Source organism: Chiloscyllium punctatum, chromosome 29 (genome assembly GCF_047496795.1).
Source record: "Chiloscyllium punctatum isolate Juve2018m chromosome 29, sChiPun1.3, whole genome shotgun sequence".
Lineage (NCBI taxonomy): Eukaryota > Metazoa > Chordata > Chondrichthyes > Orectolobiformes > Hemiscylliidae > Chiloscyllium > Chiloscyllium punctatum.
In genome coordinates this window covers 80,842,199-80,856,299 of record NC_092767.1, presented here as the reverse complement: position 1 = coordinate 80,856,299, position 14,101 = coordinate 80,842,199, and the positions used below count along the sequence as shown (strand labels likewise).

General features: G+C 44.2%; 1 protein-coding gene across 5 annotated transcripts in view; it reads right to left on the bottom strand.

Moving 5' to 3' along the window:
• Positions 1-14,101, bottom strand: part of LOC140454657 (estrogen-related receptor gamma-like) — a 39,496-nt gene that overhangs the window by 15,587 nt on the left and 9,808 nt on the right. For 4 of the 5 annotated variants that reach the window (XM_072549587.1, XM_072549588.1, XM_072549590.1 and 1 more), the window contains 2 exons: positions 10,059-10,175; positions 3,414-3,524 (listed from right to left, as the gene is read on the bottom strand). In XM_072549587.1, the coding sequence (XP_072405688.1) occupies positions 3,414-3,524; positions 10,059-10,175 (228 nt within the window). Of the gene's footprint in view, positions 1-3,413; positions 3,525-8,499; positions 9,616-10,058; positions 10,176-14,101 lie in introns of those variants that run through there. The other variant, XM_072549591.1, reaches the window with a different exon arrangement.

Here is a 14,101-nt window from a genome sequence, read left to right as displayed (position 1 = left end):
CTATTGACTCTGCTTCCACCACTACAGCTGGCAACACATTCCATGCATTCACAACTCCCTGCGTAAAGGACCTGCCTCTGGCGTCTCCTCTATATCTTCCTTCTAATATTTTCAAATCTGACCCTTTGTGCCAGTCAATCCTGCCCTGGAGAAAAGTCTCTGGCTATTGATTCTATCCAAGCCACTCATTACCTTGTATACCTTGATCAGGTCACCTCTCTTCCTCCTTCTCTCCAGAGAGAAAAGTCCGAGCTTAGTCAACCTCTCTTTGAAAGACAAGTCTTCCAGTCCAGGCAGCATCCAGGTAAACCTTCTTTGCACCCTCTCCAAAGCCTTGTATCTCTCCTGTAATAGGGTGACCAGAACTGGACAAAATATTCCAATTGTGGTCTCATCAGGATCTTGTAGAGCTGCAGCAAAACCTCACGGCTCTTAAACTCAATCCCCCGATAATGAAAGCCAAAAGACGATATGCTTTCTTAACAACCCTATCCACTTGGATCGTAACTTTGAGGGATCTATGCACTTGAACACCAAGATCCCCCTGTTCCTTCTATATTCAGCATTCAAGTTTGACCCCCCAAAATTCAACACTTCACATTTATTCAGGTTGAACTCCATCTGCCATTTCTCAGCCCAGCTCTGCATCCTGTCTATGTTGCGCTGCAGCCTGTGATAGCCCTCGATGCTATCAACGGCACCTCCAACTTTTGTGTCATTGACAAATTTACTCACCCACCCCTCAACCTCCTCATCCAAATCATTTATAAAAATGATAAAGAACAGAGGCCCAAGAACAGAGCCCTGCGGGACACCACTCACCACTGACCTCCAGGCAGAATACTTTCCAACGACAACCACACTCTGCCTCTGTCAGCCAACAAATTCTGAATTCAGATAGACAAATCTCCCTGTATCCCATACTTCCTGACTTTATGAATGAGCCTGCCATGGAGAACCTTATCAAATGTCTTGCTGACGACCATATACACCACATCCACTGCTCGACCTTCGTCAACCTGTCTTGTCACCTCCTCAAAGAACTCAATAAGATTTGCGAGGTATGACCTGCCCCTCATAAAGCCATGCTGACTGCCTTTAATCACACTATGCTTTTTTCAAAAAGTCATAAATGCTATCCTTCAGAGTTCTTTCCAAAACTTTGCTGATCACAGACGTAAGACTGACTGGTCTGTAATTGCCAGGGATTTCCCTATGACTCTTCTTGAAAATAGGAACAACATTCGCCTCCGTCCAATCCTCTGGTACGACTCCCGTTGAGAGTGATGAAGCAAAGATCTTTACCAGCTTAGCAACCTCCTTTCCCACTTCACAGAGCAATCTAGGATAAATCTGACCTGGCCCTGGGGACTTATCAATCTTAATGTTTGCCAAAATTTCCAGCACATCAATTTCATCAATCTTGACCTCCTCAAGCCTGTTTCCCAGCTCCTCAAAGTTCTCATTCACAACAAGGTTCCTTTCCTTCCTCAGATGCTGCCTGAATTGCTGTGCAGCATTACTCTAATCTAAACTCTGGTTTCCAGCATCTACAGTCATTGTTTTGACCTTTCCTTGGTGAAAACCAAAGAAAAAAACTCATTTAGGGATTCCCCTATCTGCTCTGACTCCACGCACAAGTTCCCTATGCTATCCCTGACCGGCCGTACCTTCTCCCTGATCATTCTCTTATTGCTCACATATGAGTAAAATGCCTTTGGGTTCTCCCTAATCCTTCCTGCCAAGCCTTTTTCGTGCCCCCTCCTGGCTCTCCTCAGTCCATTTCTGAGTCTCTTTCTAGCAAGCTTGTAATCCTCTAAAGCTGTGCTTAATCCTTGCTTTCTCCACCTTACGGAAGCTGCCTTCTGCCTTTTGATGAGAAACTCCTCTGTTCTTGTCTTCCAAGGTTCCTTAATCTTACCCCTTCTTACCTGTCTCAGAGGAATAAGTTTGTGCGTCACTTGCAACAACTGCTCCTTAAACAGTCTCCACGGTGGGCGGCACGGTGGCACAGTGGTTAGCACTGCTGCCTCACAGCGCCAGAGACCTGGGTTCAAATCCCACCTCAGGCAACTGTCTGTGTGGAGTTTGCACATTCTCCCCGTGTCTGTGTGGGTTTCCTCCGGGTGCTCTGGTTTCCTCCCACAGTCCAAAGATGTGCAGGTTAGGTGAATTGGCCATGCTAAATTACCCATAGTGTTAGATGAAGAGGTAAATGGGTCTGGGTGGGTTGCTCTTCGGAGGGTTTGTGTGGACTTGTTGGGCCGAAGGGCCTGTTTCCACACTATAAGCAATCTAATCTAAAAAAAACATGTCTGCTGTGCCCTGTCTGTGGAACAATTGCTCCCAGTCTGTACTTCCCAACTCCTGTCTGATAGTGTCATAATTTCCTTTTCCCCAATTAAATGTCTTCCCTTGGTAATTGCTCCTTTCCCTCTCCAAGGCTATGGTAAATGTGAGGCAATTGAGGTCACTGTTACCAAAGCGTTCTCTCACCACGAGATCTGATACCTGTCCTGGCTCACTGTCGAGCACCAAATCCAGTCATCCAGTCCAGTCAGCAACACACAAAGCTCAGTCTATGGGAGAAGAGCCTTACTGCTCCTTGACCCTTGCAACCTTCTGACTCTCACTACCATCTGACCACACATCATTCTATCTCCACTTTCCCCTCGAGTGAACTCTTTTCCAAGATACATTATTTAAGCACCTTTTTGAATTTCTTGTGAGCTTCTGGAGCTGAGGCAATAGTTGATTCCTTCAGGGAAGTATTCAATAAATATGAAGCTGAGGAGGATGCAATGTCATGAGGGTCAAGCAGTGCAATGGGATTTGCTTTCAACATTCCATTAAAGAACCATCCCAGAGATGATGGGTTGAAAGACCTCCTCCTGTGTTATCAGCCTATGTATTCCAAGTAAAGGTGCAGTTAAAGTCCTCATTGGCAGCACAGTGGCACAGCGCCAGAGACCTGGGTTCAATTCCCGCCTCAGGCAACTGTCTGTGTGGAGTTTGCACATTATCTCTGTGTCTGCGTGGGTTTCCTCCGGGTGCCCTGATTTCCTCCCACAATCCAAAGATGTGCAGGTTAGGTGAATTGGCCATTCTAAATTGCCCACAGTGTCAGGTGAAGGGGCAAATGTAGGGGAATGGATCTGGGTGGGTTGCTCTTCGGAGGGTTGGTGTGGACTTGTTGGGCCGAAGGGCCTGTTTTCACACTGTACGGAATCTAATCATTTAAATCACACATTTGTACTCCAGTCAGATTTCATCTCGGTTAAGGGGGAAATGCAGGATGCTGGCAACAATGTGGTACCAACAGCAACAGCTTCCACAAACCTGCATTCACAGTTTAATTGCAACTCCTTTGAGGGAAGCAGGAATTATCTGAGGATCCAGCACTGGACATGTACCTGATTTTTTGTTTGACTGACAACATTGAGAGTTGAGATATCCAACAGTCGACTCCTCAAAGCAACGCCTGTACTTCTGTCGCCCACCTCTCACACGGTCGAGCCGTACACCTGTGGGCAAGAAAGCAACAGTGACAGTAGCCAAAGCATGTACAGCAAGATCCCATCAACTGGAAAGTGAGCCAAATAAGCAGTTAATCTATTGTTGCTAGTCTCAGCAATTACAATTATTTTGACACAGAAACTTGGACAACAACCCTGTCCTTCTGATAGTTAGTCACGATGTAGAGGTGCTGGTGTTGGACTGGGTTGGACAAGTTCAGAAGTCACATGACACCAGGTTATATTCCAACAGATTCATTTGAAATCACAAGCTTTCGGTGCACTGCCTCATTGTCAGGTGAATATTAGTATCAAAGGACATTTTAATCCAATGAAGGAGGAGATAGGCCCATAATTTAACACTTCATCCCTCACCATACCCCACACCCCTCACAGCATCACTCTGATACATCCCATACCCCTCACAGTATCACTCTGATATCCACCACACCTCTCACTGTAACACCCTGATATACACCACACCCCTCACTGTAACACTCTGATAATACCCCACACTCCTCACTGTAACACTCTGATAACACCCCACACTCCTCACTGTAATACTCTGATGTATACCATACTCCTCACTGTAATATATTGACATAACCCACACTTCTCACTGTAACACTCTGACATACCCTACACCCACCACTGTAATGCGCTGATATACCCCACACCCCTCACTGTAATACTCTGATGTATGCCACACTCCTCACTGCAATAATCTGATATACACCCCACCCCTCACTGTAATACTTTGATATACACCACACCCCTCACTGTAATACTCTGATATACTCCACACGCTTCACTATAATACTCTGACATATCCCACATCCCTCACTGTAATACTCTAATATACCTCACACCCCTCACTGTAACACTCTGATGTACCTCACACTCATATGACTACAAGAAATAGGACATGAGTAGGACATTTGCTCCTTCAGACTTGGTCTCCCATTCAATATGATCACTGCCAGGACTTTATTTTCCTCTTGATCAAGAATCTATTTCAGCCTTAAATGTACACAATGACTCTGTCTCCATGGCTGTCAGTAGCAAGGAGTTCCAAAGACATACAACTCCATTTTGGTTAATGATGATAGAACAGTACAGTACATTGCCGCCCTTAATTCTGAGACTCTCCCATGAGGAGAAATATCGTCCTCCATCTATCCTGCCCTGCCAAGCACTTTAAGAATTCTTTATGTTTCCTAGATAGAACATGGCAGCAGGATTAAATATTCAGCTCTTCAAATCTGCTTTACCATAAATAGGATCATGGCTGATGATTGAGCTCAAGACGGGAACCCTGTCTTACCCTCATTCTTGATCCCCTGCGCCATCAGAGCTATATCAACCTCTTCTCAGAAACACAATGTTTTGGCCTCAACCACTTTCTGAGGCAGAGAAACCCACAGGCTCCCCACTCTCTGGGTGAAGAAATTTCTCATCTCAGTCCTAAACGATTTACTCCTTATCCTTAACTTTGACCCCCGGTTCTGGACTCCCTCACCATTGGGAACATCCTTCCTGTATCTAAACGGTCTAGCCCCGTTAGGATGTCAGAGGCTTCTCTGAGACCCTTCTCTAAACTCCACAGCATAACAATAAAAACATAGAAAATAGGTGCAGGGATAGGCCGCCAAGCCCTTCAAGCTTGCACCACCATTCAATATGATCATAGCTGATCATGCAATTTCCGTATCCCATTCTCACTTTCTCTCCATACCTCTCAACCCTTTTAGCCACAAGGGTCACATCCACATATATCTAGAGAACTGGCCCCAACAGCATCCTTTGGGAGAGATTTCCAAAGGTTTACAACTATCCACATGAAAAAATTCTTTCATATCTCGATCCTGCACAGCTTACCCCTTATTCTTAGACTGTGACCCCTAGTTCTGGACTTTCCCAACATCAAGAAAATTCTTTCTGCATCTAGCCTGTCCAGTCCCATCAGGATGTTTCTTTAAGATCTCCCCTTATTCTTCTAAATTCCAATGAATATAAGCCCAGTCACTCCAGTCTTTCCTCTCCAGTCCTGCCATCCTGGGAATCAGTCTGGTGAACCTTCGCTGGACTCCCTCAACAGCAAGAATGTCCTTCTTCAGACTAGGAGGCCAAAACAGCACACAATACTCAAGTTGTGGCCTCACCAAGTTCTTGTATAACTGCAGCAAGATATCCTCACTCCAACACTCAAATCCTCTCGCCATGAAGGCCAGCATGCCATTAGCTTTCCTCCCTGCCTACTGCAGCTGCATGCTAATCTTCAGCGACTGTTCTACCATGACATCAGGTCTTGTTGTACCTCACCTTATCCTAAACTGTCACCATTCAGATAAAAATCTCCCTTCCTGTTTTTGTGACCAAAGTGGATAACCTCACATTTATCCACATTAAATTGCATTTGCCAACTCAGCCAGTCTGTCCAAGTCACCCTACAGCCTCTTACCATCCTCCTCACAGCATACTCAGGTAAGTGTCATCTGCAAAATTGGAGATCTAGGATTCAGTTCCTTCGCCCAAATCATTAATGTATATTGTGAACAGCTAGGGTCCCAGCAGTGAAGCCTCTGGTACCCCACTCGTCACTGCCTACCACTCTGAAAAAGACCCTTTTATTCCAACTCTCTGCTTCCAGTCTGCGAGCCAGTTCTCTATCCATGTCAATACACCCCCTCCAAGACCATGAGCTTTAATTTTCCTTACTAATCTGTTGTGTAGAACCTTGTCAAAAGTTTTTTGAAAGTCCAGACACACAATATTAACTGATTCACCGTTAGCCATTCTACCAGTCACGTCCTCAAAAAATTCCTTAAGATTTGTCAATCCCTGCTGACTTGGACTGATTCTGTTACAGCTTTCCAAATGCTCAGTTATTACATCCTGACTGACTGATTTCAGCATTGTCCTCAACACCAATGTCAGGCTAACCAGCCTATAGTTCCCTGTTTTGTCTTTCCATTTTTTTAAAAAGTGGGGTTACATTAGTTACCCTCTGAGCCATTGGAACTCTCCCAGAGTCTATAGAATGCTAGAACATGATCGCCAATGTGTCTAGGACCACTGCCTTAGGTACTCTGGGATGCAGAGCATCAGGCCCTGTGAATTTATTGGGTTTTAATCCCATTAATTTCCCCAATTCCATTTTCTGACTAATAAGGATTTCCTACAGTTCCTCCTTCATGCTTAACCATCTGTCCCTTAACATTTCTGGAAGATTATTTGTGTCCCCCTTAGTGAAGACAGAGCCAAAGTATTTGTTCGCCAATAACATCCTAACAAACTCATCCCATACGTCAATCCTGCCACCCCCAGGAATCAATCTGGTAAACTTACACTGCATTCTCTCAAGCAAGAAAAGTATTCCTCAGTTTTATTGAGACCAGCTCTCTTCTAAACGACAGTGAGTTTAGTCCCAGCTTCTTTAGTCTTTGCTCATAAGACAATCCTTCCACACTAGGGATCATCCTAGTGATCCTTCTCTGAACTGCCTCCAATGAAATTATATCTTTCCCTGAATAAGGGGACCAAAACGGTCTACAGTATTACAGATGTGGTCTCACCAGTGCCTTGCACAGTTGCAGTAAGACTTGCCCTACTGTTATACTCCAACTTCCTTGAAATATTCCATTAAACGTCCTGACTCCCTACTGCATTTGTGTGCTAGCTTTTTGTGTTTTGTGCACAAGAACTCTCAAGTTCCTTTGTATTGCAGTTTTCTGCAGTTTTTCTCCATTTAAATTACACTCTATTCTTTTGTTCTCTCTTCCAAAATGAACAAATTCACATTTACCCAAATTATACTCCATTTGCTAACATTGTGCCTACTTACCTAACCTACCTTAACACCTCAGGTAAAGGAAGAAGGGAGGCCTGCAGATGCTGGAGATCAGAATCGAAGAGTGTGTTGCTGGAAAAGCACAGCAGGTCAAGCAGCATCTGAGGAGCAGGAGAATTGACATTTCGAGCATAAGTTCTTCATCAGGATAAGCTCTTCCTGATGACAAGCTTATACTCGAAACAACGACTCTCTTGCTGCTCGAATGCTGCCTGACCGGCTGTGCTTTTCCAGCATCACACTCCTCAATCTCAGGTAAAGGGCAAAGTTAAGACAGTTGGATCTCCATGGTAACCTCAGCTAGTCTGGGAAGTGATGTCTGTTCTATTACAAACCAGCCTCCCAGTCAACTATGGTAAACAGCCATGCAACCATAGGAGGAAAAACACACTTGCCCTTTTCTTCCTCCTTCTTCACCAGCCAAGGTTTGAAACTTTCTTTCCAAGTTAAACAGCATTTCCCTTGTACTTCTTTCAATCTAGTCGACTGCTCACAATGCTTCTCCGTTACATTGGCAACACCAAATGCAGACTGGGTGACCACTTTGCGGAATACCTCCACGCTCTCTGTAGGATTGGCTGCAACCTTCCAGTTACTGGTCATTTTAATAAAGCACCCTGTTCACACATTAACATTTCTATCTGAGGCATCCAGTGAAGCTCAATGTGATTTTTCTACCAGGGTTCAGGACTTAACTTTGAGTTCACAAAATTCAGCAAATTTACATTGTCCTCCATTCTGATTACAGCCTAACCTCCCTCACCTTCTCACCCTCCCTGTGTGTCTCCCCATTATTTGACAGGACAGTATAGAGGAAGCTTTACTCTGTATCTAAACACGTGCTGTCCTTGTCCTGGGAGTGTTTGATGGGGATAATATAGAGGCAGCTTTACTTTGTATCTAACCCCATACTGTCCCTGTTTTGGAGTGTTTGATGGAGACAGTATAGAGTGAGCAGTACCACATACATGAAGGGTCAAAAAGTGTGGTGCTGGAAAATTCAGCAGGTCAGGCAGCATCTGAAGAGCAGGAGAATCAACAGTTTGGTCATTCCTGATGAAGGGCTAATGCCTGAAACATTGATTTTCCTGACCGGCTGTACATTTTGTAATGGAGGTGTAAGGGGTACTGTACCTTAAAGCTAGCAGAACTATCTGACACAGCACACTGAACAAGGTAACAATGTAACATTTGGTTGAACAGCTAGATCAGCTGGGTTGCCTGGAGACAAAAAAAAACAATTCAAATTTGGTCAATCAGTTTAAATTATGCTCCAAAATACCAAACTCCAATCAAGTTTGACAATATTAAGACCAATGAAATCATCTGATGTTTTGGGGTATAAAACTGGGAAAAAAAATGAACAGTTGGGAGGAGAACTGCCAAAGACCAACAGATGTAGGTTTTTAGTAAGAACTCTCTGAAAGGTCTGGAGAAGGAGTTTGCACAGAGAAAAACATTGACACCGACCTGGAGAGCAAATCTACAGAGGAAAATACAAAGAGAAGATTTGACAGCTGGCTGGTTTTGAAATTTGAATTTTTCTGTAAATCTTAGTTGGGGCTTTTATTGAACCAGTACTGTAGAGGGGAAGGTAAAGGATAGGTTTAGATAAATATGTTGCAAATAGTTGTTAGTTAATTCTTCTCTGTTAGACTTTAAAAAAATTAAAGTTGCTACTTTTTACTTTAAATAGGGACATTTTGGGATAGTTCTTTGCCTCTCGAATTTTCACAGGTTACAGCACGAGGTGAATCTTTTCTGTGTGCCACGTTTAAACTGGCAGAGGGGTTTACTCCATGTCATAACAATTCCCAGCGCTAAACGTTTTGACTCTGATCTCCAGCATCTGCAGTCCTCACTTTCTCCACATACTTGAAGGAGTAATGACAAAAATGCACTCTGACATCTCTGGGAGTGTTTTGTGTGGTTGACTATCTGAATGTAAAATTATCTTTGTTGCTGCCCCTGAGGTGGAGAGAGAGAGGCAGCCCTGAGACCTGTGTCTTTTGAGTCTCCTGGTTGAAGAAGGTTGTGGACTGGATTGTGGGTTGACAGGGTAGAAGCAATACTTCCAAGAAACACGCTCAACACAAACACGATATGATGGTGTCAATCTGCCGTTGGTAAAAGCTCTGGTTATGTATCCAGATGGACTTTGTTCACATATAAAGCTGGCTGGTGAGACTGTAGGGGTCCACTGTACAGACTTTCACTAAGACAGTTAGCAATTTGCTTGCATCTGCCTGGGGTTGGCGTTTAGGTACCAGACTGTGGTGAGTTAGACTCTGTGTGTGTGTGTGTGTGTGTGTGTGTCTGTTGGGGGGGGGGGGGGGGGGGGGCGGGGGGCACTAGTGGGGGAGCTGAGCTGGGAAGCTACATTGAGAAAATGCAAATTCAATTATGTGCTTCTTCCCAAATGAGATCACTGCCTTTAGGAAGAGAGGTGACCACCTCTTTCTGCACGGATGCTAATTTAATTAGCTGCTTATCTCACAGGCTTCACCCACCAGCAGTCATCTTCCAGGGAACCACATGACCAACTGCATTCCATTTGCTCATTTAGCAAAGCTCACTCATGCGCCTCAGCAGTTTGTCCCAAACCCTTCATTTACGCGAAGTTACAGCTGCGTGTGTATTTCTCTATGGGGATAGGGCGCAGTGAATCAATTCAATAAAAATGGTCTATTTACCTTCCTTCATCATACCCACTTTCAGACACTTCATAAATCTACATGATTGACAGGATTTCCGTCTGCGTTTAGTTATTTCACACTCATTTCTGGCAGGGCAGCTGTAGTCAATGTTACCTGCAGGAAAAGAGACAATTAGAAGGTACAGATCTTCACATGTAGACCCTGATGCTTCGATGGACCCTCACAGACACTGACTGTGTCTAGTTCTGGCTCACTTTCTATCTAACTCATTGTCTCTTTTCCCCACCCCCAGTTATCACGGTCATCCCTCTGCGAACATCTCATTCCTTTGACTCCAAACCGTGTGCACTGCAGCTTCCAACTGCAAAAAAATTGGGCTTTCAATTTGTTTGGTCCCTGCCTTCAATTTTACTATAAATTTCTCCACTATCCTCTTCTCCTTTAAGAAATTCCTTAAAATTCATCCTCTTGAGCCTAGCTTTCAGCTAAACTGCTTTTCATGTGGCTCAGTATCAATTTTCTTGATTCTCTCTGTGCAATACTGTGCAGCATTTTACGATCTTCACTAGGCTATATAAAAGTGTTTCAGCCTGTCTCTTACACTGTTTCATTCCAACTATCTTTCTCTCATCCAATATTCAACTGAAGTAAAAGGAAATAGTCCACTTTTGGTATTGTTGGCCTGTGTGCCTCCAGTACACATGCACAAAAAATAAAAGTAACAATCAGAGTGAATCAGGTTATAAAGGTTCATCAAATTCAGCCTGACTCAATGCAGATTCCCATCCCTCACCAGACACCCTTTGGATCTCAGTGGATGCTGATGAAATCACAGAATGGAGACCCCATATGGAGCAATATTTTTACTTTTTATGTTCATCAGTGGTACGATCAGCATTAAGTGCCCATCTCTAATTTTGCTGGAGACGGTGGGGGTAAGCTGTCTTCTGGTACCTGCTGTGGTCTGTAGCAACACCCACAATGCCCTTAGGGAGGGAATTCCAGGATTTTGACCCAACAACATTGAAGGAACGATGATATATTTCCAAGTCAAGATGGTGGGTGATTTGGAGGGGATCTTGCAGGGGTGGTGTTTCTATGCATCTGCTGCCCTTGTCATTCTAAATGTAAGTGGTTGCAAATTTGTAAGATTCCTGGTAAATTACTACAGTTGCACCTTGATGTTACATGCTGCTCTCTGGTGCCTTCATTGTGGAAGGGTAACTGGTAAAGGTGGCTGAAGTGGTGCCAATCAAGCAGACAACTTTATCCTGATGATGCCAAGCTTCTTGAGTATTGCTGGAACTGAACTCATTCAGGCAAGTGGGAAATATTCCATCAGACTCCTCATTCATGCCTTTAAGGCAGTGGGCAGGCTTTGGGGAGTCAGGAGGTGAGCTGCTTGCTGCAGCATTGCCAGTCTCTAACTTGCTCCTGTAACCATTGTATTGAATTGATAAGATTCAGTTCAGTCTCTTGTCAATGGTAATCCCCAGGATTGTGAGGGATTCAGTGATGGTAAGACTATTGATCATTGAGGGGCAATGTCACTTATCGTCCCTATGAATTATGAATGTCACTTTCCATTCATCAGTTAAAGCCTGAATGAATCCAAACTTGCTGCATTTGAACATGGAAGCCTTCAGTATCCGAGGAGTCGTGAATGGTGCTAAACATTGTGCAAATATCGGAGAGCATCCCCACTTCTGACCTTATGATGGAGGGGAAGATCATTGATGAAACAGCTGAAGATGTTTGGGCCAAGGACACTGCCCTGAGGAACTCCTTCAGCGATGACCTGGAGCTGAGATGACTGACCTCCAACAACCACAACCATCTTCCCATATGTTTCCAACCATTGGGGAACTTGTCCCTTGACACTCATTGATTTCAGTTTTGCTGGGACACCTTGACACCACACCCGGTCGAATGCAGCTTTGGTATGAAGGGACGTCATAGTCACCTCACCTCTGGAATTCAGCTCTTTTGCCCATTTGAATCTGGTATCTAATATCTACAGTTTTCTGTGACACAGTGTGCAGCAACCCCATGTTATTGCTTCAATGACTACACTATCCCCATCCCAGAAAGTATCACAGGCTCCTAATCCTTCTCCAGCTCCAGGCTCAGGGCCAGGCCTACCACAGCCCTCAAGCCAAGTCCTGTGAGGATAAGCTCCAGCAACCCAGCTCCAAACCCACCCTCTAGGATCTAAGGCCCAAGACCCAGATCCATGTCCAGCCACATGCCTCAGGATGTCTGCTTGAAGAAACTTAAAAAAAACCTTTCTGATCAGCTTATCCCTTCCAGATGCCCCAAGATGGGTAATCTGTCAACCCTGCACATTCTTTGTAACTGGGACACTATTCTTTCTGTGCATGTCAAGCAATTGCCATGAGATGTCTTAACCATAGACAAACCGGGCACTGTCCACATCAACACTGGATGAAAATCAGTCATAGGGAGCCTAACTGTCAACTGCCCACCCAGTCACACCTGAGAGTCATAGCTGCTGGTCACTAAGCACAGAGCAGGAATTATATCAATGTCGTCTGAATCCCGGAAATCACTGGAAAAAGTGGATTTTAACATCCTGATTAACTCTTCTCCCTTTTTAAAGTTCTCAGTTAAAGTATTAAGGATCTGGGAAACCTCAGGAAATGAAAAGATGGCACTGACATAGCAAATGAAATGTCAGTGCCAGCTCCTGCATTTGAACAGTTAACTGTTAATCTTGGTTTTGTTGATGTTCAATACAGTTCAGCAACCAATGGTGGACATTAAATGATTCTCTGCCAGACCATGGGGAAAGAGGCAGTGGCCCTAATTAAAGCTGCTATGCTTCCATTAAAGTAGCTCTCTAAAATATGTGCTTGCATTTAGCAATTAGTCCCCTCTCACTCCCTAGGGACTGTGCCGTTAATGAAATGTCGTGGCACTCAAACTCTGTAAACACTAATGAATATTGACTGTATCTTCTGCCTGATATCTCTTTCTTACAGAGTCAAGCACAGAGATTAGCAAAGTCATTAAATGAAAAGTAATTAATTAAAATCATTGCTATTCTTTTCATATACATCGTCTTGTCAAATTTGCAAATTTCATCATGAACAAACTGAGTAATATAGGGCATATAAATTTTGTGATTTAAATATTTCTGAGGAAAGATTGCTGTGTTCAGTTATTAATTAAATCCTTATTGTCACATTAATGTGATATAAAGAGTCTGTCCTTTGCTCCACACCAAGAAACGACCAAAGGATGGCCCCAAATAAAAAAAAGGATGGTTCTGTGCTCATCAAGGTGAGAGGTGTTAGTGTGGAGAATTAAATCCAATCTCACTTCACGCAATTGGTGTCAGCATCAAACACTTCCAGGACAGGGACAGCATGGGGTTAAATACAGAGAAAGCTCCCTCTACCCTGTCCCCATCAAACACTTCCAGGACAGGGACAGCATAGGGTTAAATACAGAGAAAGCTCCCTCTACCCTGTCCCCATCAAACACTTCCAGGACAGGGACAGCATGGGGTTAAATACAGAGAAAGCTCCCTCTACCCTGTCCCCATCAAACACTCGCAGAACAGGGACAGCATGGGTTTAGATACTGAGTAAAGCTTGCTGTACATTGTCTCCCATTAAACACTCCCAATGAACCCAAAGGGGTGTTAAAATGTCTTGTTACTCTCAACATTTTTTGCTATCTGTTTCTGATGAAGTAGTTTCATTAGTGCCTGTATTATCAATGATCCTGTGATCGGGTCTACCTAAGCTTGGAGACACCACACACAGTCACTGGGAGATGGTACGCCTGGCCCTGACATTAGGTGGAAAAGTCCCACATTCCAATCTCCCACTTTCTATGTTTCCACCATCCAATCTCCAACCACCGTCAGTAACGCCCACAGAATGATGACGAATATTGTTGTAAAGTGTCACTGGTGCAGTCCTATGTGTGTGAAGCTTCTTAGACAGCACATTCCAAACCCAGCAGCACTTCCATTCAGACTGACAAGGGCATTGGGAACACCACCTCCCACAAGTTCCCCTCCAAGCGACTCACCATCCTGACTTGGAAAA